General features: G+C 40.5%; 2 protein-coding genes across 2 annotated transcripts in view; one reads left to right on the forward strand and one right to left on the reverse strand.

Annotated features, from left to right (window-relative positions):
* The window catches only part of usp12a (ubiquitin specific peptidase 12a), a 67,912-nt gene extending 58,786 nt beyond the window's left edge, over positions 1 to 9,126 (reverse strand). The window contains exon 1 of the mRNA XM_060826754.1: positions 9,038 to 9,126. Within this exon, the coding sequence (XP_060682737.1) occupies positions 9,038 to 9,106 (69 nt within the window). The 5' untranslated portion in view covers positions 9,107 to 9,126. The remainder of the gene's footprint in view (positions 1 to 9,037) is intronic.
* rpl21 (ribosomal protein L21) overlaps positions 1 to 24,224 on the forward strand; it is a 374,380-nt gene that overhangs the window by 308,424 nt on the left and 41,732 nt on the right. The window lies entirely within an intron of this gene.

Here is a 24,224-nt window from a genome sequence, read left to right on the forward strand (position 1 = left end):
ACTAATTATAATCCCACCATGATGCAAAAACTCAAACGTAATCAGTCAACGGTGGCTGATATTAGATTGTATAACATTAAAAGACATTATGAAGTTGCCACAAGTAGCTGAACTTGCAAGATTTATAGAATACTACAAAGATGGACTAAGAAAGGAGAATAGAATATGAATGCAAGCTAGCAAAAGACAAATATAGATTGTAAAAGCTCATTTACATAAAATAGAAACACTTGACAAAAATAAATTTGGAGTTGTTACTGGCAGAATCAGGAGAATTTATAATAACGGATTGAGAAATGGCAGAGAAGCTAAATGATTACTTGTTTTTTTCACTGAAGGTGTCAAAAATGTCCCAGAAGTTGAGATTCAAGTGGCTCGGGACAATGAATAGTTTAAGGAAATTAGCATCAGAAAGATGTTTGGACTGTAGAAATTAATTAGACTTAAAGCTGATAAATCAGCAAGACCGATAGTCTACATCCCAGTGTGTGGAAGGAAGTGGCTATAGAAAACATTGATGAATTGGTGATTATCTCCCAAAATTTTCTTGATTCTCAAATGATTCCTCTGGATTGGAAAGTAGCAAATGTCACTCCACGATCTAAGTAAGGAGCAAGAGAGAAAACAAAGAACTACACACCTATTGGCCTTACATTAGTAATATGGAAAAATGGTAGAAATTGATTCTAAAGGATGGGATAAATAGACACCTGGCTGATAGTCTGATTGTAGACAAGCAGGAGGCTGGAAGAACACAGCATGCCAGGCAGCATCAGGAGGAGGAGAAGTCAATGTTTCGAGTATAACGCTTCTTAGAACTGATTGGGCACAGTCAGCATGGACTCACACATGGAAAATTAAATTGAATTATTTGAAGATGTTACTAATAAAATTGATTAAAGGAACACCAATATGCTTGAATTTTCAGAAGGCTTTTGATGAAGTTCCTCACAAGTCCGGTTATAAAAATTGAAGTATGAGAGATAGGAGGTAACATACTGGTTTTCTGTGTGTTAGCTAGAGAATAGGAATAAATTGGTCATTCTCACATTGGCAGGCTGTGACTAGTGGGATATTAGGGGGATCAGTTGTTGGGCCCCTTTTAGAATATCAATGATTTATCTATGGCGACTCTGCAGATGATACAAAGCTAAATAAATGAAGATATTGGGGAGTATGTTCACCAAGCTGGGAATTTGGTTTGCAGACATTTCAGCCCCCTTCTGGAGTGCAGCATAGGTTCACGAGGTCAATTCCTGGAAGGGAGGGATTACCTTACACTGAAAGACTGAAGCGACTGGGCTTGTATACCCTTGAGTTTAGAAGACTAAGAGGGGATATGATTGAGACGTATAAGATTATGAAAGGATTGGACACTCTGAAGGCAGGAAACATGTTTCCGCTGATGGGTGAGTGCTGAACCAGAGGACACAGCTTAAAAATGCGGGGTAGACCATTTAGGACAGAGATGAGGAGAAACTTCTTCACCCAGAGAGTGGTGGCTGTGTGGAATGCTCTGCCCCAGAGGACAGTGGAGGCCCAGTCTCTGGATTCATTTAAGAAAGAGTTGGATAGAGCTCTCAAAGATAGTGGAATCAAGGGTTATGGAGATAAGGCAGGGAGCAGATACTGATTAGGAATGATCAGCCATGATCTAATTGAATGGCAGTACAGGCTCGAAGGGCTGAATGGCCTACTCCTGCACCTATTGCCTATTGTCTATTACTGTGGAACCTCCTGTAAAGCGCTACTGTACTGTGTAGGTTGGAATTTATTTGGTTTCATTCCCACTTATTTCCGGTTCTTCAATATGTAGTGGTCGGCATATTGAGTCGATGGAATCCATGCATAACTGCCAAGCCTCTAGGAATTCTGACTGTCCTGTGTTTGTCTTGTCCTATTATTGTTGCATTGTCCCAGACAAATGTGTGGTCCTTGTCATCTGTTTGTATAGATACTAAGGGCAGTTGGTCGTGGCGATCCGTATCCATGACCATCAACTAGCCACTAAATGCTACAACCAGTTATCCTTAATATCTATACACACAGACAATAAGGACCAAAAATTGACTGGGACAAGAACAATAATAGGACAAGCCAAACAGAGGACAGCCAGAGAATTGCTAGAAGCTTGGTACTCATCCATGGATTCCATCAAGAAACACATCGACCTAGACTCAATATACCGACCACCGCAACAAACAACCAGAACCGGCAATGGGGAACAGCAGAATGAAGCCAAATAAATTCCAACCAACAGTACAGCAGCACTTCACATGAGGCTCCACAGTACTGAGGATGTCACCAAGAAAGGGGACAAAATGTCTGCAAACTAAATTCACAGCTCAGCGAACATACCCTCAACAACTTCAACTAGGACCCAAGCTACAAATCTTTACACAAACCTTGATTATTATCAACATGTAAAGCAATTTCAAGAGGATTTAGACAGATTCGGTAAACGGACGAGAATATGGCAGATGGAATAGAAAATGGAAAAAATGTGAAAATCATCCACTTTGGTAGGAGAAAAAGGTGTGCAATGTTTATTTTTGAAAATAGTAGGAAGTTGGACAGTGTAGAAGTACAAAGGGACCTAGGCATTCTAATCAATAAGTCACTGAAGGCGAACAATGCAGGTGCAGCAGTCTATTAGGATGGTTAATCTTTGTTGAAAGAGGATTTGAGTACAAGAGTACTAAAAAGGTCTTGCTTCAGCTGTGTAGGCACTTGGTTAGTTCACACCTGGAGTACGGTGTACAATTTTGGTTTCCTTATCTCAGGAAAGATATTATTGCCATACAGGGATTGAACTGGAGGTTCACCAGGCTTTATCATGAATTGGCAGAACTGTCCTATGGAAAAGGGAGATTGACAAACTGGGCCTGTATTCTGTATAGTTTTGAAAAAACAAGAGGTGCTCTCATTGACATTTACAAAATACTTAAGGGTATAGGTATGATAGATGCAGGCACGATTCACTGGGGAATCTGGAACCAGATTTAAAAAGGAAGGCAGATGCCATTTAGGTCCTAGATTGAGATTTATTTTCTTATTCCAGGGATGTGAACTCTTGGAATTTTCTACTACAGGGAATTGTGGAAGTTCTGGCCTTGAGTATGATTAAGGTAGCAATTGACAGGTTTGATTACCATTGGCAAACATGATTATAGGGATGGGATAGGTAAAATACATTGAAATGTTCAAACAGCCATGATCACATTGATGGCTAGGAAGGCTCAATGGAAAACAGTGAAGAAAGAATTCACCTTTTCAGACTTCTGTGAAGCAATGAAGACTGTGCAGCTTTCCTGTCTGAGAAGCTGCAGCTGACTGACTTACTTCAAACCTGCTCATTGGGATCAAACTGGTGGTTTGGATCAAGTCAAATTGAAACTGAGTGTGCTGAGTGGCCAATGCTGTACACACAGGCGTTTGAGAGGATGGTGGTGACCCTCTAATGTATGAAACCCTGATATGTGCAAAGGCCACACTAGTGAAGGCTGCAGCCTCCAGCTGTCGATGTTCTTTCCTACTAACCAGTGGGGCACATCTCTTCTCACTATTTGTAGGTGATCCTGAAAAGTCTTTGGCTCAGGTTTTTCAGCAAGCTCAAGCTGTAGCTCCATCCACTCTGTTCCTAGATGAAATTGATTCCATCCCTGGATCACATTCACTCAATGGAGCAAGTGGCCATTCTGTTATACAGTGGGTACTCTCTGCTGAATAGGCTGAATGCCTACTCCTCTTCCTATATTCCTGTTTCTGTGAAAGTAATACATGAAAAACTAAAGAACATTCAACTTTGCCACAAATAAACTGGAAGTGTAACAGCTTTAACAGCTCATGTGCTGTCCAGATTTCCCTTTCCGTTAATCAGTATAAGTACCTGGCTATTCTTTCACAATATACCCAAGATATTCACTTACTATAGAAATGACAACACCAACCTTGAGCCATACATCAATACAACTACTGCAATGAAATATTGTAGAAATATCTATAAGCAAAACAAACCACTGATAACAATATAATTGCAAAGTAAAATGCAACTGAGCATCAACAAATATTTGCACTACAGACACTGCATGTATTTTAAAATTGGTCATCTGCATAGGGATAGGATAGATAGGAAGTGGCAGACAGGTGTGGTTTGAGCACTGTGCTAGTGAACATTCTTAACCACTCTTCAAATGACCTAATAAAAGCTGTATAATTTGAATCTGAATTTGAGCAATTCTTGATTATTTTAAATGCAATGTAAGTATCCTCAAATTTCACACCCCTGACCTTAACAATGTTTCCTCTTACTGCCGTCACGATGCTCTCATTCAAATTCCACAACCAGGAACAAAAAGTGGGTGTCCAAAATTTCAGAAGCCAGTTTTCAATGAGTTTCCTCAACACATACTATAAAATGGTGTATACGCACATACATATGTTGATGTTTGAAATTTTTGAACCACTAGTTCCAATAACAACCGGAAAGCAGCTTTAGGATGGATGGAGTTGTGGGTCCAACTGGGCAGATGGGCTTCATGGAAAGTGGGAGTATAAAAGAGGAAACAAGGCCAAAAAAAAAACAACAGGGATATTGTCAGAACACTGGCCTATAAAACCAATACTAATTAACTTTGACACACAAACAGGAACTTCACAAGCCAAGCAACAATGTCACCTGAAGATTAAAAGACAAGTAAAATAAATAGGCGAGTTTAATCAGGATAGTAAAGGTTGACAAGTATGACAGGGATAAACAGCAGAAAACCCAATAACTGAAAAAAAAGTTAAATATAAATGTCAATTTGGTGTGGTCACATCACCTATAAGGGTCAAGCAATCTAGGGTGATGGTACTTTAGTACAGTATTATGTACTACATTTTCAGAGGTACTGCCTGTCAAAACATTTAACCCAATACCTTATATCAGTTCAAGTTAATGTGAAAGAGAATTGATACAGAACAGGGAGTTCTCAATGCGTTCTGGCAATTATTTATTTCTCAACCTATATAATTAGAATGAATTCATTGGATATTTATTTTATTTGCTTTCTGTAGGATCCTGCAATTATGAAAACAAGTGCTTTGCTCTGAAGAGTAAATACTGTTTTATATAATCAAGGAGTTGGAGTGGACCAATCAGCCCCTTGAGCTAGCTCAACCATTCAAAGAAATTATGACTGACCCAAATGTCACCTCAAGTCTGCAGTCCCATTTATCCCAAATAACCGTTCAACCCTTGCTTCACAAGAATCTACCCATCTCTGCTTCAAGGACTTTATTTTCACCATATTTTCAGGAAGAGAATTCCAAAGTCTCAGAAGTGGAAAAAAAATTGCCTCATCTGTTTTAAATGGAGGACCCCTGGTTTAAGAACAGTCACCCCTAATTCTTGAGATTCCTATTAGAGGACACGCACATCTTCTGCACAGCTACCTGCTCAAGATGCCTCAGGATTACAAACTATAGGTAAAAGTGGTATGTAAATAGAAATTTGTTCTTCAGTAATATACATTCAGATATAAAAGAGTACTGAATTGAAAACATACAAAAAAGTGTGAACAACTTGTGCTTTAAAAATAGTTGATGTGACTTTAGAAGTAACAACTTGATCAAGTTTATCTTCCATTTTCCCAAATCAACACTAACCATCCCTATATTACCAATTATGACATGTTCCCATCACTTGTCTTGCCATAGTCTGCAGGGGTATGAGTCAAAAGCTGAAATTTAAATTGATGTAGTCAGATCTTTGTTGATCAGTGCAGGTACAAGCTGTCTTCTGCGTTGTAAATGTCTGAGTCTATATTTAGATTTCAAATTTTTTTTATAGCTAAATGAGTTAAAACCAAGTAGTTACTAACTTTTTAACCAATTCATACTCATCTACTAGGAAATGTATACATTAGATGGTGACAACTGGTATGATTGTTTAGTGTTGGGCTAAACATCTAGAACACAAACAGCACAATGTCCTACAGCAGATGGACTGCAATAGTTAAAAGGCATCTCACCACCAACTTCCCACAATACTATTTTAAAAAACCGGAACAGGAGTAGTTTGGAGTAATTTGTTCAGCTCGAGCTTTCTCCACCATTCAACAGGGTCCTGACTGATCTGACATTTCTCACATCTGCTTTCCTGCCCTTTCCCCAGAACCTTTAACTCCCCGACTAATCAAGAATCTATACAAAAGGACTGTGTCCCCATAGATCTCTGCGGCAAGAAGTTGCAAAGACTCTCAACTCTGAGAGAAGAACTTCCTCCTCATCACAGACTTAAACTGGCATCCATTTATTCTGAAACTAAGCCCTGTGGTCCTAGACTCTCCCTTGAGGGGGAACATCCTCCGAATGTACCGTATTAAGCCCCTTAACAATCCAATATGTTTCAATGAGGTCACTTCTTATGCTTCTGAACTCCAATGAGTAGAGTCCCAACCTGTTTAATCTTTACTCATAAGACAATCTGTCCATATTGGGGATCATCCTAGTGAGCCTTCTCTGAACTGCCTCCAATGAAATAACATCTTTTCTTAAATAAGGGGACCAAAACTGCTCATACTACTCCAGATACAATCTCCCCAGCACCTTGCACTTATTGCACTAAGATTTCCTAATCGTGTACTCCATACTCCTTGAAATAAAGGCCAATATTCCATTAGCCTTCCTGCTTATTGCTAAACGTGTGCTCGCTTTGCATTTTGTGCACAAGTACCCTCGAGTCCCCTGATGTTGCAGTTTTCCACAGTTTCTCTTCATTTAAATAAAATTCTGAAATTTTATTCTCCCTCCCAAAATGAACTTCATATGTTCCTACATTATATTCCATTTGCCAACTTTTTTGCTTAATTATTTAACCCATCAATAACTTTCTAAACTGTTGCATCCCCCTCACAATCTGCCTTTTCATCTAGTTTAGGGTCATCCACAAACTTGGCTGCAGTTCTTCCCCCAAGAGTAAATATGGTTAGTAAATATTAGCCTTGCCAGGGACATTCACATCACATGAAAGAATTAAAACCAAGTAGGAAACCAATCACAAGATCCTCATATGTAGCCAAGGAAGAGATTTTGACAAAATATAAAAGCATCACATTTTTTTAAAAAGTTGCCAATTAAAATCAGTATCCAATGCTGTTTTTGCAATTTCACTTCTTCCCCTTTGTAATGTATTTTAATCAGCATCACAACTGAAAGCATATATTTTCGATTATTCTCAGCAAAGCAAGTTTCTAGCTGGTTGTTTTAAGAGATCCTTGTTCAGTTTTTTGGACCCAGCTTGCAAACTCTTTAAATATCAAAGTTTGAATTATAGTGCCAGTGTGAGAAGCATGTGGCAGGTATACAAGCTGCTAAAATAGTAACCAACTGAAAATGGCTTTACTTTCAGATGAGTTGATACTTTGAAACACACAGTTGATTAAAACTAAAGTGTCAGTGAACAGAAGCAACACTGTAGTGGGAAATTCAGGATGCTTCCTGAATATCAAGCGACAGCAAATCATTTGTCCTACTCATGATAATACATTGGTAAAACCTCCCATTTATATCATTGAACATACAACCTTGACGCTGACAAATGAAGCAGTTCCATGGTCAAGAAATCAGGACAATGTCTCTCCTTCCTCAGGAGGCTAAGGAAATTCAGCATGGCCAAAGACACTTACCGATTTTTCAGGATGCACCACAGAAAGCATCCTACCTGGATGTATCATAGCGTGGCAACTGCTCTTCCCCAGACCGTAAGAAACTACAGACAGTCATGAACACAGCCCAGTCCACCACACAAACCAGCCTTCCATCCACTGACTCCATTTATACTTCACACTAACTCAGGAAACCAATCAGCATAATCAGAGACACATCCTTCCCAGTTACACTCTCTTCCACTGGGCCGAAGATATAAAAGTTTGAATACACATACAATCAGATTAAAGAAAAGCTTTTTCCACACTTATCAGACATTTGAAAAGACCTCTCAAATGTTATGCTTGATCCCTCCCTTTCTGCAGCTGTAACACTATTCTACACTCTGTTCTGCTATCTGATGCACTGTGTATGGTATGATCTGCCTGTACAGCATGCAAAACAACACTTTTCACTGTACCTCAGTACATATGACAATAATAAATCAAATAACTTGCTCTTGCGATTGATTAAACACACAAATGAAGCTATTCTGTTTTATAAACATTTTGTCACAATGAATTTTCACATCAAAATTTAAGTAGAGTTAGCACCATCACAGATGAAAACCAATCTTGCCAAAATGATAGTATTAACATTAGTGGACCGAATGACTGCTTCTACTCCGATGATCTTTAGGTCATCTACCAAAGTAAACATTGAATTCAATTCCTAAGGAACATCATGCTGCGATAGTTTCATCTAATGTGAAAACAAAAACTATCACAACAGGGGATTTCCAATTAAATTTCAGGAACTTTTATTAGACTCAATGCAAATCAGGATTTCAGGTGGGGCTTGACTGTTATTGATGCTCGATCAAAGTGACACACACTGCGCTTATTAATCCCGGAGAGGAATACCGTGCGGTTTTTAAAATGTCCTTTCAAAGATCTCTTGAATGAACTCAGGCTAATCACTGCACACTGGAGCCACCAGAAGGGAAAGCGAGTCACGGGTGGTTACAGCGCGCCACTGAGCTCTCCACACCCCTTTCCCCTTCACCGGGCTCCCGGCCTCGGGAAACGCTGCAGCCGCCGCCCCAGACCAGGAAGGTCCCGCTCGGCCAGCGGGTACGGCACCGAGTGGGCAGGAGGAGCCCAGCTCCTTCCTCAATGTGAGGAGATTATTTCAGCTGGTTTCCCCAGCCCCCGGGCCGGGTAGGAGCAGCAGGGGGAGGAGGCCGGAGGGGAAGCCCGGAACTGGGAGTAAAACCGTGGCCCAGCGGGCGAGGGGCAGACCAGGAGCCGCCTGCTCCTGCTCCCCCCCTGGGCAGGGCTGGGAAAGGCGAAGCGAGTGACTAGCAACACTCCCCCCCCACACACACCCTCTCTCCCCGGTCACATACCATGGTACAAATGGAAGCGAGTTTCCCGACTGTCATTAGTATTTCCATCCGTCCACCGCCATGTTTCATCCGCTCATTCAGCACCGACCGGGGGCGGGGGCGGAGTGTAGGACACGCAGGCCGTGGGGTCCTAGCGCCCGGCGATGGCTATCGTGAGCGAGTCACTCCTGTACGTACATTCACACACGCAATTACTGTAGACAGAGGAAAGAAGAACATGTCTTTTTAAACAAACATCAGAACACGATTATTGCCATCTGTAAACGACAACTGTTTTATTATCAGAATGCGAATAAAAGGTATGGACGCACATTAAGAGACAAGTATTAAGGCGTGTGAGGAAAGTAAACAAAAACTGCATATCTTCACTCTGGAGAAAAGCAATTCAAGTGTAATGAGTTGGCTAGTCTCCGCTAAGATGATTTTTAACAATTTTATATAATCGGTATTAAAATATGTCATGTGGACAAATATGTATGAGATATACTTACTAATATTATGTACAGATGTACATTTTCAAATAGACTGTAATGAATCAACATAAAGTAACAAATCAGATGTGTATTTATGTATGCGTACTTAATATTTACAATAACTAAAAGGGAGACATTTGTGAAGATTAATATCCTGGTACCATAAAACCACTGCCAAGCCATGCCATAAAGGGTGTGGGTAGAGGAGGCTTATGTTACATAACTGAGTTATGCCTCCAAATAACTAGATAACATCGAATCTCAACACAGCAATCATGCAAAAATAAATGAAAGGCCATTAGCTTCCGTTGCTATGATTTGGGGATGTCAGCCCTTTTAACCTGCACTAATTCTAGGAACAGCAGAAGAGGCTTACGGGCATAAGTCAGTGGTACAATGGCTCAGCAGTTAGACACCAACCTTCAAGGCGTGTGACATATCCAAGTACACAGTCATGAAGTCAATGTGGCCAGTCATCTGTGAACAAAAAACTGGATCTTCACACTTTATTCACGTCATTGTCAGTCAGGGAGTGTCATTGTTGAAGTATAGAAGAGTTTGGGCTCCTGTAACTCGTTCTGTGTAAGTAGTGACAGGGAGGAGAAGACCTTGCCCAATTACATACATCTCTGATGAAATTAGCCTAAGCTCACAAGACAGGTCAGAGTCTAAGCCTGTTACACTTAATGAAAAAATGAAAGATGGCAGATGACATATCAGCAATGATGATAGAAAGGGGAAAGTGAAGGAACAGACCAGAGGATGATGATATTGAAATTAAATAAAGAATGTGGGTATACAGGTAAATGGGAATGGTATAATGATTGAATCTGGAAATAAATCACAAAATGAGAGTTATGCAGCAAAATACAAAGTGTTATACAGATTTTAAAAAAGGAGTAATAGATGCTTAAAAGCCAAAAATGATAAAATATTGTTTAAGAGAATGCAGTAGTAAAAAGACAGACAATATAGAAGTGAATTGTATGGCAATCCAAATTAAGAAAGTCCTCAAGATATAGAGACAAATAATGGACAAAGCATTCTGAAATCTGAGGTAAAGAATACTTTGAATTTGATGACTACAGGAAAAGCTCCAGTTCTTGATGAAGTAACAAGAGATAAACAGAATTTGTCATAAATTTGTGATCAAATATAACAAAAGGTACATTCTAAATAAATTGAGCCATTCATTATTTGCTCTTATCTAAGGAATGTAAAGTAATGGAAGGACATTATTTATAAAAGATAGGCTTGGATGAGTCATCTCATTAAAGTGACCTTGAAAATCACAATGTTAAGAAACAACAATACATTTGAAGCAGAGATTAGTGCTTTTTCTCAAATGATGCTGGTAGACCTGCTGCTTTTCTCAGCAATTTCTGTTATTGTTTCAGATTTCCAGGATCTGGAATTCTTTGTTTTTTAGTTTGGTTTTGGACCCAAAGTAGGAAAATATCCAGAAGTAATCAGGAACATATGCTTACATTGACAATGGGAAGGCAAAGGTCTAGTGGTATCATTGTTGGACTATTAATCCGGAGACCCAGATAATGTTTTGGGAACCCAGGTTAAAATCTCACCACAGCAGATGGTGGAATTTGAATTCAATTTTTTAAAATCTGGAATTAAAAATCTACTGATGAGTCATGAAACCATTGTTGATTGCCGGAAAAGCACATCTGGTTCACTAATGCTCTTCTGGGAAGGAAATCTGCCATCCTCACCTGGTCTGGCCTACATGTGACTCCAGACCCATGGATAGGATAACTAGGCAAAGTCTTTTCCCTGGGTTCAGGAAGTCCGGAACTAGAAGGCATAGGTTTAGGGTGAGAGAGGAAAGATATAAAAGAGACCCAAGGGGCAACTTTTTCACGCAGAGTGTATGGAATGAGCTGCCAGAGGATGTGGTGGAGGCTGATACAATTGCAACATTTAAGAGGCATTTGGATGGATATATGAATAGGAAGGGTTTGGAGGGATATGGGCCGAGCGCTGGCAGGTGGGACTGGATTGGGTTGGGATATCTGGTCGGCATGGACAGGGTCTGTTTCCATGCTGTACATCTCTATGATTCTCAATTGCCCTCTAAATGGCCTAGCAAGCCATTCAATTGTACCAGTTGCTACAAAGACTCAAAGAAATGAAACCAGACAGATAACCAGGCACTGGAAAAGACAATGGCAGAAACAGCCCTGTCAAATCTGCAAAGCTGTCCTTACTGACAACTGTGTCAAGACTGGGAGAGCTGCCTCACAGACTAGCTAAGCAACAGCCTGACATAATCATACTCACAGAATCATAACTTATACACAATGTTGCAGACACCGCCGTCACCATCCCTGGATATGTCCTGTCACACTGGAAGGACAGACCAAGCAGAGATGGTGGCACAGTGGTATACAATTGGGAGAGAGTTTCTCTGGGAGTCCTCAGATTAAACCTGGGCAAGGAAACCTCCTGCTAATTACCACTGTCCCTCAGCTGATCAATCGGTACTCTTCCATGTTAAACAACACTTGGAGGAAGCACTGAGGATGGCAAGGGCACAAAATGTACTCAGGATGGAGGATTTCAATGTCCACCACAATGAGTGGCTCTGCAGCAGTACTACAGATGAGCTCCTTGGGTCCTAAAAGACATATCTGCTAGATTGGGTCTGCAGCAGGTAGCGAGGTAACCAACAAGAGGAGAAAAACATACTTGACTTCATCCTTATCAATCTGCCAGCTGCAGATGCATCTGTCCATGACAGTCCTGGTAAGAGCGACCACTGCACAGTCCTTGGGGAGATGAAGTCCTGCCTTCATATTGAGAATAACCTTGATCATGTTTAGTGACGCTATCACTGTCCAAAGTGGGACTGACTTTGAACTGATCTAGCAACTCAAGACTGAGCATCCATGAGGTGATGTGGGTCATCAATAGCAACAGAATTGTATTCCAGCACAACCTGTAACCTCATGGTTTGACATATCCACCACTCAACCATTACCATCAATCCAGGGGATCAACCCTGGTTCAATGGACAGTGCAGGAGGGTATGCCAGGAGCTTCATAACTGAAGATGAGATGTCAACCTGGTAAAGCTGCCGAACAGGACTAGCATTCCAAACAACATAAGCAGCAAGTGAAAGACAGGGCTAAGTGAACCCACAAGCAACAGATCAGATCTAAGATCTGCAGTCCTGTCACATCCAGTCATGAATGATAGTGGACAACTAAACAACTCACCGGAGGAGGAAGTGCCACATTTATCCCCATCCTCAATGATGGAAGAGCCCAGCACATCAGTGCAAAAGATAAGGCTGAACAGATTATTCATCTTGGCCTCCTCCAGTGGTCCCCAGTATTACAAATTCAGTCTTCAGCCAATTCGAATCACTCCACATAATATCAAGAAATGGTTGGAAGAACTGGATAGGCTACAGGCCCTGATAACATTTCGGCAATTGTACTAAAAACTTATGCTCCAGAACTTGATGCTCCCCTAGCCAAACTCCTCCAGTACTGTTACAATACTGGCATCTATCTGACAATGCGGAAAATTGCCCAAGTATGTTCTGTACATAAAAAGCAGGACAAATCCAACCTGGCCATCACCACCCCATCATCTACTGTCAATCATCAGTAAATTGATGGAAAGTGTCATCGACGGTGCTATCAAGCAGCACTTGCTCAGCAATGAATGTTGTGCCAGGGCCACTCAGCTCCTGAACTCATTCCAGTCTTGGTTCAAACATGAACAAAACAGCTGAATTCCAAAGACTTCCATGACATCAAGGCTGCATTCGACTGAATGTGGCCTCAAAAAGCTCTAGCAAAACCTGAATCAACGGGTATCGGTGGGAAACTCTTTGGTGGTTAGACTTATATCCGACACATACGAAGACGGTCATTCTTTTTGGAGGTCAGTCATCTCAGCTCCAAGACACCTCTGCAGGAGTTCCTCAGGGTACTATCCTAGGCCCAACCATCTTCAGCTGCTTCATCAATGATCTTCCCGCCATCATAAGTCAGAAGTGGGGATGTTTGCCGATGATTGCACAATGTTCAGCAGTATTTACAACTCCTCAGACACTGACACTGAAGTGTGTTCAAATGCAACAAGATCTGGACAATATCCAGGCTTGGGCTGACAAGTGGCAAGTAATATTCTCGGCACACAAATGCCAGGCTATGACCATCACCAACAGGAAACAATCTAACCACCATCACTTGATATTCAATGGTTTTACCATCTGAATTCCCTACTATCAACATCCTGGGTATTATCAATGATCAGAAACTCAACTGAACTCACCACATAAATTCAATGGCTAGAAGAGCTGGTCAGACGCTAGGAATACTGTGGTGAGTAACTCACCTCCTGATTCCCCAAAGCCTATCCACCAAACAAGGCATATGTCAGGACTGTGATGGAATACTCTTCACTTGCTGGATGAGTGCAGCTTCAACAACATTCAAGAAGTTTGACACCATCCACGATAAAGCAGCCCACTTGGTTGGTATTGTATCCACAAACATCCACTCACTTCACCACTGATGTTCTGTAGCAATCGTGTGTACTATCTACAAGATGCACTGCAGCAATTCATCAAAGATCCTCAGACAGCACCTTCCAAACCCACGACTACTTCCATCTAGAAGGACAAGGGCAGCAGAAATGTGGGAACACCACCGCTTTAGAGTTCCCCTCCAAGCCACTCACCCTGAAATATATTGCCATTCCTTCACTATCACTGAGTCAAATTCCTGGACTTTCCTCACTAATGGCATTGTGAGTCAACCCACAGCAGGTGGACTGCAGCAGTTCAAGTAGGCAGCTCACCACCACCTTCTCAAGGGCAATTAGGTACAGGCAATAAATGCTAGCTAGTCAGTGATGCCCACATCCCATAAAATTAACATTAAACAAAACAGCATATGATCATGTTTATCAGAAAAAAAATTGTAAATATTGCTGAAATATGACATTGACACTATAGGTGTGGGATTTATCCGGTGTCTATACTGCTACCAAAGAGCTACCATCAGTCAGACATGTTTCAAGTGAAGAGAGGAGCACGGAATGGCTGGGTACTGTCACCAAACCTATTCAATCTGTACACAGATTAAGACTTCAGAGAATTGAATTCACTTCCAGGTATAAAAATTAGAGACACAAACCTAATTGCACAATATTTTAACAACACAGCACTACTTGTAGAATCAGAAGAGATCCCAAAAAATATTGTAGTTGTGCAAAATCTGGAAGTTTAGAATATGGCTGGAGTATGAACACCAAGATAAGATTGCAATGATAGTCAACACAAGTACATTGGAAGAAACGATAGTGATGAATGAAGTGCATTGTGCTACACTAGTGCAAATTTGTCTACTTCAAACAAATGATAATAAGAAGGCAGAGGTGATGTAGATGTTAGAATATGGTTTGAGATAGACGTCATTTTTGAAAGGTACTGTTAACAAGAGGAAACACGAGCATGTAGTAAGGGAAAATCTCATAAGTTGCTACTTTCTATCTATTTGACTGTATGAGGAGGTGCCAGTGTTAAACTGGGGTGAACAAAGTTAAAAATCACACAACACCAGGTTACAGTCTAACAGGTTTATTTAGAAGTACTTGCTTTTGGAGCGCTGCTCCTTCGTCAGGTAGCTAGTACTTCCAAATAAACTTATTGGATGATAACCTGGTGTTGTGTGACTTTTAATTTTACTGTATGATCTGGAAGCCTGGACAGAAGTTTTCTGGAAGAAAATTGAGGCCTTTGAAATGTAGATGCTAATTGTATACTAAAATGTTCCATACACAGACCATGTGACAAATTAAATGGTATAGAAATTGCAAAGGCAAAAAGAGCACTAAAAAGTGAAACCCAGAAAAGAAAATGTCAGTAATTTGGCTTTTTAATCAGAACTGAAAAGCTACAGATATCACTTCTTGAGGGCAAGATGAAGGACAGCGGAGAGACGGATATACTCAGATATTGCTGGATGACAGATGTCACAGTTGTCAGTGAGTTTCGGTGGGTATGTGAGAATGGAGAAGACAGACAAGCATGGCAAATGATGGTAACAGATTTTCTGGTAAGAGTAACTGCAAGCAGGAGCGTATATATAGACTAGAATTTGTACATACTGAAAACATGTTTAAATTGTACAAATATATTTTCAAACATAAGGCTTACAGATGCATTTTTAAATACTTAAAGGGACTAGTGACACATTAGTTCAAAGATAGATATCAACATAATCTTTAAGCACATATTTGAATATACGTGTCAACATGTACTCAAGGTGTATAGCACAGAAAGAGACACAACTCAAAAGGAAAAGCTGAAAAAATGCATGTCAAAAGAACTTATTAAACTCAATTATCTGGCATGACACAGCTTGTAACAAGCTGATACTAAAGCAAATACTGTGAATGCAAATTGTCTGACTTTTTTTTAAAATGGAGTGTACTCAACAGGTCAGGCAGCATCTGTGAAGAGAAAACCGAATGCTCTAGGTTGATAACCTTTCCTCAGAAGTGGAAGCAATTAGAACATATCAGGCTTCAAGGAAATGCATAAGCAGTAAAAAGAAAGGAATAAAGAGAATGAAAAAAACAAGTGCGATGAGCAGGAAAAAATTAATGACAAAAAGGGTTGCTGTTGCAAAGCAAAAGCAGATTATAGTAGAACAAGTAAGTAATTGATCAGTCTAGAGGACATAATAAGAGCAGAAGTAGTCCATTGATGAACAGGTCAATCAAACCTGTTTTGCTATTTGATGAGATTCGTGGCTGATATGATGATCCTCAATTCCACTTCCTTCCCTTATCCCCATAACCCTTGATTCCATTGCTGATTGAAAAAAAACTATCTATTTCAGCCTTGAAAATATTTAACGATCCAACTTTGACAGTCTTATGTGGTAAAGAATTCCATAATTCCATAATTCTTCTGAGAGAAAAATATATCCTCCTCCTCTGTCTTAAATGGTCAATTTCTTACTTTAAAATTACATCCTTTGATCCTATGAAGGGAAAAAAGTCTTTTCACGCCTATCTTGTCAAGCCACTTAATAATCTTATATGTTTCAATAATGTCTCCTCCTATTCATCCAGACTCTAATAATTACAAGACCACCCTACTCAGCCTGTTTTCAAAACAGTTATAACAGTAAATTCGTTACCAATTACTACACTCCAAAGAAATTGGGCCAGCAGTTATTTCTGAACTTGCTGAACTCAAAGTTGAATCTGGAAGACCAAAGTACCTAATTAAAAAATGAGGAGTTTTTCCATAAGTTTGTCATTGGAACAATGTAGCTGGCAAATGGTAGAATGTGATGTCCATTTGATTGAAGTGACAAGCTATGGAAGCTTGGGATCAAGCCCACACTCTGAATGGATGTGTTGTGCAAAGTAATCACACAAACTACATTTTGATTCTCAAGTGTGAAAAATATATGATCAATAAATATACATTCCAAATTAAAAGCAATACAGGTAATTTACCGCTTCACCTGTAAGGAGTCTTAGAGCCTTAGACAACAATTTAGGAACAGACCAGTGTTGCAGAGGAAAGGTTGCCTTCAGAGTCATGAAAAGGGACTGGGTGGTGGTTGCACCATGCTGGAGAAATCAGAAATGGCAACAGATGATCTGCTGAACCTGGAACCTACCGATGATGCCAGATTCCTTACTATTGTATTGCTTCCAATGCATTCTTTTTCCTCAGTTGGGAATTCCCCTCCATTGGATTGATAAGCCCCTTAACTACATCCACCTCAATTCCCACACTCACACTCTGATCCCTCTCCCCCTAAAGCCAAAAGAGGTTGCCCTTGTCCTCACTCTCCAGTCTTGCAGCCTTAATTTGTTTCAAGCATTTTCTGCTTGAGTTCATAAATACTGAGTCCCCCCATGCACTCTCTCCTCTCAGCTGCTGAATAAATTCCTCCACGGCGCTGAACAGCTTGTGGAAGAAACAATGAAGATGGCAAGATTGCAGAATGTATTTCAATGTCTACCATCAAAACTGCCTTGGAAACAACACTGACCAAGCTGGAAGAGTCTTAAAATACTAGACTGGGCCTGTGACCAGTGGTGAAGAAACCAACAAAAGAAAAACATATTTGACATTATCCTCACAATCTGCCTGCCACAACGCATCTGTACATGACAAAATCAGTAAGAATGTCAACTATACGGCTCTTGCGGAGATGAAATATTGTCTCCACATTGAGAATACCCTTCTTCATGTTCTGTGGCACCATCATTACACTAAATAGGAAAGACGTTGAATAGAGTGAGCAGCTCAAGACTGGACATCCATGAGGTGCTATGGGCCATAAGCAGTTGCAGAATTGTACCCTGTAATAATCTGCAACCTCATAGCCTGGCACATCTCCAGACTACCTTTACTGTCAAGCTAGTTGAACAACCCTGGTTCAATGGAGAGTGAAGGAGATAATGCAAGGGCAGCAGTAGGTAACCATAAAAATGAGATATCAACGTGATGAAGTTACAAAACATGAAAAATTGCATGCCAAACATCATAAGCAGCAAGCAATAGACAGAACCAAGCAATTCCACAACCAACAGTTCAGATCTAAGGTCTGTAAGGCTACCACATCTCTTAGTGATAGGTGGCGGACAATTAAACAACTCACTGGAGGAAGAGGCTCCACAATCATTTCCATTAGTGCAAAAATGAAGGCTGAAACATTTACAACAATCTTCGGCCAGAAGTGCCAGGTAGATGTCCAACTTAGCCCTCTCCAGTAGTCCTCAACGCAAATGCCAGTTTTCAGCCAATTCTATTCACTCTGAATGATACCAAGAAATGTTGGAGATATTGGATACTGCAAAGGATACTGAAAGCATTCTGACAACAGTACTTGCTATGCCCCTAACCAAGCTGATCCAGTACAGCAACAACACTGGCATTTATGCAACTGTGTGGGAAATTTCCCAGTTATGTCCTGTACATGAAAAGCAGAACAAATCAACCCAATGAATTACTGCCCCATCAGTAAACTGATGGAAAGTGTCATCAATAGTGCTATCAATCAGCACTTTCTTAAAAATAACTTGCTCAGTTTAGGTACATTTAGCCCATGATCCCATGACAACTTTGATCCAAACATGGAAGAAAAGAGTTGTATTTCAGAGGTGAGGTAAGATTGTGCACCCTTGACATCAAGGCTGCATTTTAATGAGTGTGGCATCAAGAAGCTTGAGCAAAACTGAAGTCAACTGGAATTGGAGCAAAATTCTTCATTATTTGGAATTATATCTGGCACAAAGGAAGACAGTTGTTATGGTTGAAGGTCAGTCTTTTCAGCTCCAGGACATCAATAGAGGAGTTCTAATGTCTGAGGCCTGCTTAATCAATGACCTATCTTCCATCATAACATGGAGATGCTTGCTAGTGACTACACAATGTTCAGCTCCATTTGCAATTTCTTCAGTTATTGAAGCTGTTCATTCCCACATGTGACAAGATCCAGACAAAATCCAGATTTGGGCTACCAAGTGACAAATAACATTTTCACTATACAAATGCCAGGTAATAACCATTTCCAAAAGGAGAGAGTCTAACCTTTGTCCCTTGAGATTCAATGGTTTCACCATTAATGAATCCTCCACAATCAACATCCTGGCATTATCTTGACCAGAAACTGATCTGGACAAGCCATATAAGTACTGTGACAACTAAAATAACTCAAATGTCAGGCATCTTACAGTGAGTAACTCACCTCATGAGTCTCCAAAGCCTGTCCACCATCTACAAAGCACAAAGCAGGAATATAATTTGCCTTGGTGGGTGCAGCTCCAACAACACTCAAGAAACTTGACACCATCCAGAAGAAAAATTCTCACTTGATTGGCACCACAACCACAAACTTTCAGTCCCTCCACCGTTGCTGCTCAGTAAGAGCAGTGTTCACCATTTACAAGATGAACTAGAAAAATTCACCAAGGTTCCTAATACATCACCTTCCAAAACCAAGACCGCTACTATCTAGAAGGACAAGGACAGCAGCTATATGGGAACACAACCACCTGCAAGTCCCCTTCCAAGCTACTCAGCATCCTGTATTGGAAATATATCAGCATTTCTTCAATGTCACTGAGTCAAATTCCTGGAGCTCTCTTCCTACTGGAATCCAAGGTGTACCTACACCTGCAGTGGTTCAAGAGGGTAGATATCACCACCTTCACAAGGACATCTAAGGATTGGCAATAAATGTTGGCCTAGCCAATGAAGCCCACATCCCAAGACTGTACTTTTTTTAAAACTGAGTAATATCTCTCCTAAAGAATTAATTTTTGGATTCAGGCTGGCAGTGAATCAGTTGATGGAAAACAATGACCTGACAGTTCCCCTCCAAGTCTTACCATCGTGACTTGGACATGTATTGCTATTTGTTCATCACACATTTCCATGGTTCAAGCAAGTGACTCACCACATCCTTCTCAACTAGAACAGGGAGTGAGCAAAATGTTACCCATGTGACGAATGTGAAAAATTACTTTTAAAAAGTGCATATCTGTTGAGGAACTGCAAGGGCATATTTTGGCAGGGTTTTCTGAAACTAATGTTCACTTTCTCACAAGATGTTAGTTGCATATTTAGACTTACAAATTGCTCATTGGCGGAGCTGATAACATTATAGTGAGGGAAGAAAAAAGTGCTTCACAGAAGTGTTATAAACTTGGAACTTTGAAGCATTTTATTCAATTTTTAAAAAAATTTTTCACAGGATTGATTATACAACTCTATTGCAAGCAATGAAGGATAGAATAGGAGATAAAAAGCAAAGTACTGTGGATATTTGAGATCCCAACTAAAAACAGAAAGTGCTGGTAAAACCTGGCATATCCAGCAACATCTTTGGAGGCAGAAACAGATCCTACTATGCAACTGAAGGGGCCTGAAAAATTATGGTTTTCAAGCTTTTGACAAGCTGCGTTTGGTAGCACCATGCTATGGCAAAAGTGAGGACTGCAGATGCTAGCGAGAGTGTGGTGCTGGAAAAGCACAGCAGGTCAGGCAGAATCTGAGGAGCAGGTGAATCAATGTTTTGGGCAAAAGCTCTTTATCAGGAATCATGATATTCCCTGCAAATATGCACATGTGCATTAATGGATAAGGCTATAAATGGGGGTGGGGAAAATGGAGAACAATGGGCGATGGGTGGGAGAAAACAGGGAGTGTGGTGGGGAGACAGGAACAATCAGAGGTGCACGGAAAATGCAAACAATCATGGGGTTCAGAAGAGACTGTGAACAATCATCGGGTTCAGAAGAGACTGGGATCAATAGTAAGGCGTTCGACAAGGTTCCCCATGGGAGACTGATTAGCAAGGTTAGATAACATGGAATACAGGGAGAACTAGCCATTTGGATACAGAACTGGCTGAAAGGTAGAAGACAGAGGGTGGTGGTGAAAGGTTGTTTTTCAGACTGGAGGCCTGTGACCAGTGGAATGCCACAAGGATTGGTGCTGGGTCCTCTACTTTTTGTCATTTACATAAATGATTTGGATGCGAGCTGAAGAGGTACAATTAGTAAGTTTGCAGATGACATCAAAATTGGAGGTGTAGTGGACAGCGAAGAGGGTTACCTCAGATTACACCAGGATCTGGACCAGATAGGTCAATGGGCTGAGAAGTGGCAGATGGAATTTAATTCAGATAAGTGCGAGGTGCAGCATTCTGGGAAAGCAAATCTTACCAGGACTTATACACTTAATGGTAAGGTCCTAGGGAGTGTTGCTGAACAAAGAGACCTTGGAGTGCAGGTTCATAGCTCCTTGAAAGTGGAGTCACAGGTAGATATGATAGTGAAGAAGGCATTTGGTATGCTTTCCTTTATTGTTCAGAGTATTGAGTACAGGAGCTGGGAGGTCATGCTGCGGCTGTACAGGACATCGGTTAGGCCACTGTTGGAATATTGCATGCAATTTTGGTCTCCTTCCTATTGGAAAGATGTTGTGAAACTTGAAAGAGTTCAGAAAAGATTTACAAGGATGTTGCCAGGGTTGGAGGATCTGAGGTACAGGGAGAGGCTGAACAGGCTGGGGCTGTTTTCCCTGGAGCGTTGGAGGTTGAGGAGTGACCTAATAGAGGTTTATAAAACTATGAGGGGCATGGATAGGATAAATAGTACAAAGTCTTTTCCCTGGGGTTGGAGAGTCCAGAACTGGAGGGCATAGGTTTAGGGTGAGAGAGGAAAGATATAAAAGAGACATACAGGGCAACTTTTCACACAGAGGGTGGTACATGTATGGAATGAGCTGCCAGAGGATGTGGTGGAGGCTGGTACACTTGCAACATTTAAGAGGCATTTGGATGGGTATATGAATAGGAAGGGTTTGGGGGTATATGGGCCGGATGCCGGCAGGTGGGACTAGATTGGATTGGGATATCTGGTTGTCATGGACAGGTTGGACCAAGGCGTATGTTTCCATTCTGTACATCTCTATGTCTCTATAACAGAGATGATAATGGAGTTGGGGAACAGGGTGCAATGGGGGCGGGGGAGTAAGAGAAATCGAAACCCTGCGTTCCATCCATTCTCCACCCTCACCCTAGGCCCGTCCACGCACATTTCAGAGTGAACATGTGCGGTTCATCCATAGTTACAGTGTCACCGAATACTGATGTTGACAAATGGAGGGTGCAGGGAAAAGCAATTGAGGCAGATGGTGAGGCTGCTCAAACCAAAAGGCAAAGAAAAAAACAATGCTATAAGAGGAGATGTATAGATGAAGGATATATTGATATTTAAAGCTGAACTAGATATATTCTTGATCAGTAGGTAAATCAAGGGTTACCGGGAAAGAATAGGAAACTGGACATGAGGAGTGTTAGATTAGCCATGATCCCAGTGAATATCATAGCAGACTTGAGGGGCTGAATAACCTGCTATTGTGGTATTATGGAAGGGGTACTTACTCATTAATTACTGGACTTAACATTTAATTTGTGTTCAGTGGGTACTTAATGTATAAATGCAGTAATTTCACAAACATTAGAGGGTAGTTAATGTACAATATGCTGTTTATACAAAGATAATGATACAAACAGGCTAGCAGTTTGTGGCAGTTCACAATTCACAGTATGTTTTTTACTTGCCAGAAGTTGCAGGTCCTGTTTCAATTATTAATGGTATGTGCCATTTGTATGTCTTGTTCTTTCAGTGTGACTGTCTTCATGCTTCAGCAGAGAATTTAACTGTGAGTGATCAGTTGGAATCTTAAATCCATTGTTGAATTCTCTGCTGAAACTTAAAGACAATCACGTGATAATGAAGGAAGTTCAAAGCAACAGCCGTTTGACTATGGCAACATCAGTTAATTTTGTTGTGAACTGGAAACAAATGTTTTAAGTCTCATATTTATACACATTCTTCTTTTTTGTCAATCAATTAAATGTTAGCTCAAGTTAAATAATAGATAGTATCAACTTTTAAAGATCACCAAGAATGTTAATTGCATAAAAGTTGAACAGTAGTTTTATTCAGATAGTAGGTGTCAATTGAAAATTATGTACACAATTTATGAATAATAGGAGCAGTTGAATGTGGAAAGGGGTATGCGAGGGTTTTTGTAGGTGATCTACAACACGTACTGAGTGTTTTTGTAAAGAAAAGCCAATAAGTGAGAATTAGATTTTTGTATTCTATCCCTTGCCATCTCCCTATCCAAATTTTACAAAAAACATGAAGATACACATAGAAACATAGAATCATACAGCTCAGAAACAAACCTTTTGGTCCAACTCATCCGTGCCAATCAGACATCCCAACCTGATCAGTCCCAATTACCAGCATTTGGCCCATATTACTTTAAACCCTTCCTATTCATGTACCCAATCAGATGCCTTTTAAATGTTGTCATTGTACCTGCCTCCACTGCTTCCTCTGGTAATTCATTCCATACACATACCACTGTCTGCATGAAAAAGTTGCCCCTTATGTCCCTTTTAAATCTACCTTAAACCTATGCCGTCTAGTTTTGGACTCCTCTAACCAGAAAAAGACCTTGGCTATTCAACCTATCCATGCCCCCATCATTTTTTAAATCTCTATAAGGTCACCCCTCAACCTCTGACTCTCCTGGGAAAACAGCCCCAACCTAATACAATTAACCCTGCTACCTTGAGTTATTTGGGTGGAACTGAGAAATAAGAAAGGGATGATCACCTTATTGGGATTGTAATAGTCAGAGGAAAATTGAGCAACAAACTTGTAAGGAGATCTCAGCTATCTGTAAGAATAATAGGGTGGTTATGGTAGGGGATTTTAACTTTCCCAAACATAGGCTGGGACTGCCATAGTATTAAAGGTTTAGATGGAGAGGAATTTGTTTGGTGTGTACAAGGAAATTTTCTGATTCAGTATGTGGAAGTACCTACTAGAGAAGGTGCAAAGCTTGACCTAATCTTGGGAAATAAGGCAAGGCAGGTGACTGAGGTGTCAGTGGGGAAGCACTTTGGGACCAGCGACCATAATTCTATTAGATTTAAAATAGTGATGGTAAAGGATAGACCAGATCTAAAAGTTTAAGTTCTAAATTGGAGAAAGGCCAATTTTGACGATATTAGGCAAGAACTTTCAAAAGTTGATTGGGGACAGATGTTTGCAGGTAAAAGGGATGGCTAGAAAATGGTAAGCCTTCAGAAATGAGATAACGAGAATCCAGAGAAAGTAT

This window comes from Hemiscyllium ocellatum, chromosome 6 (assembly GCF_020745735.1).
Source record: "Hemiscyllium ocellatum isolate sHemOce1 chromosome 6, sHemOce1.pat.X.cur, whole genome shotgun sequence".
Lineage (NCBI taxonomy): Eukaryota > Metazoa > Chordata > Chondrichthyes > Orectolobiformes > Hemiscylliidae > Hemiscyllium > Hemiscyllium ocellatum.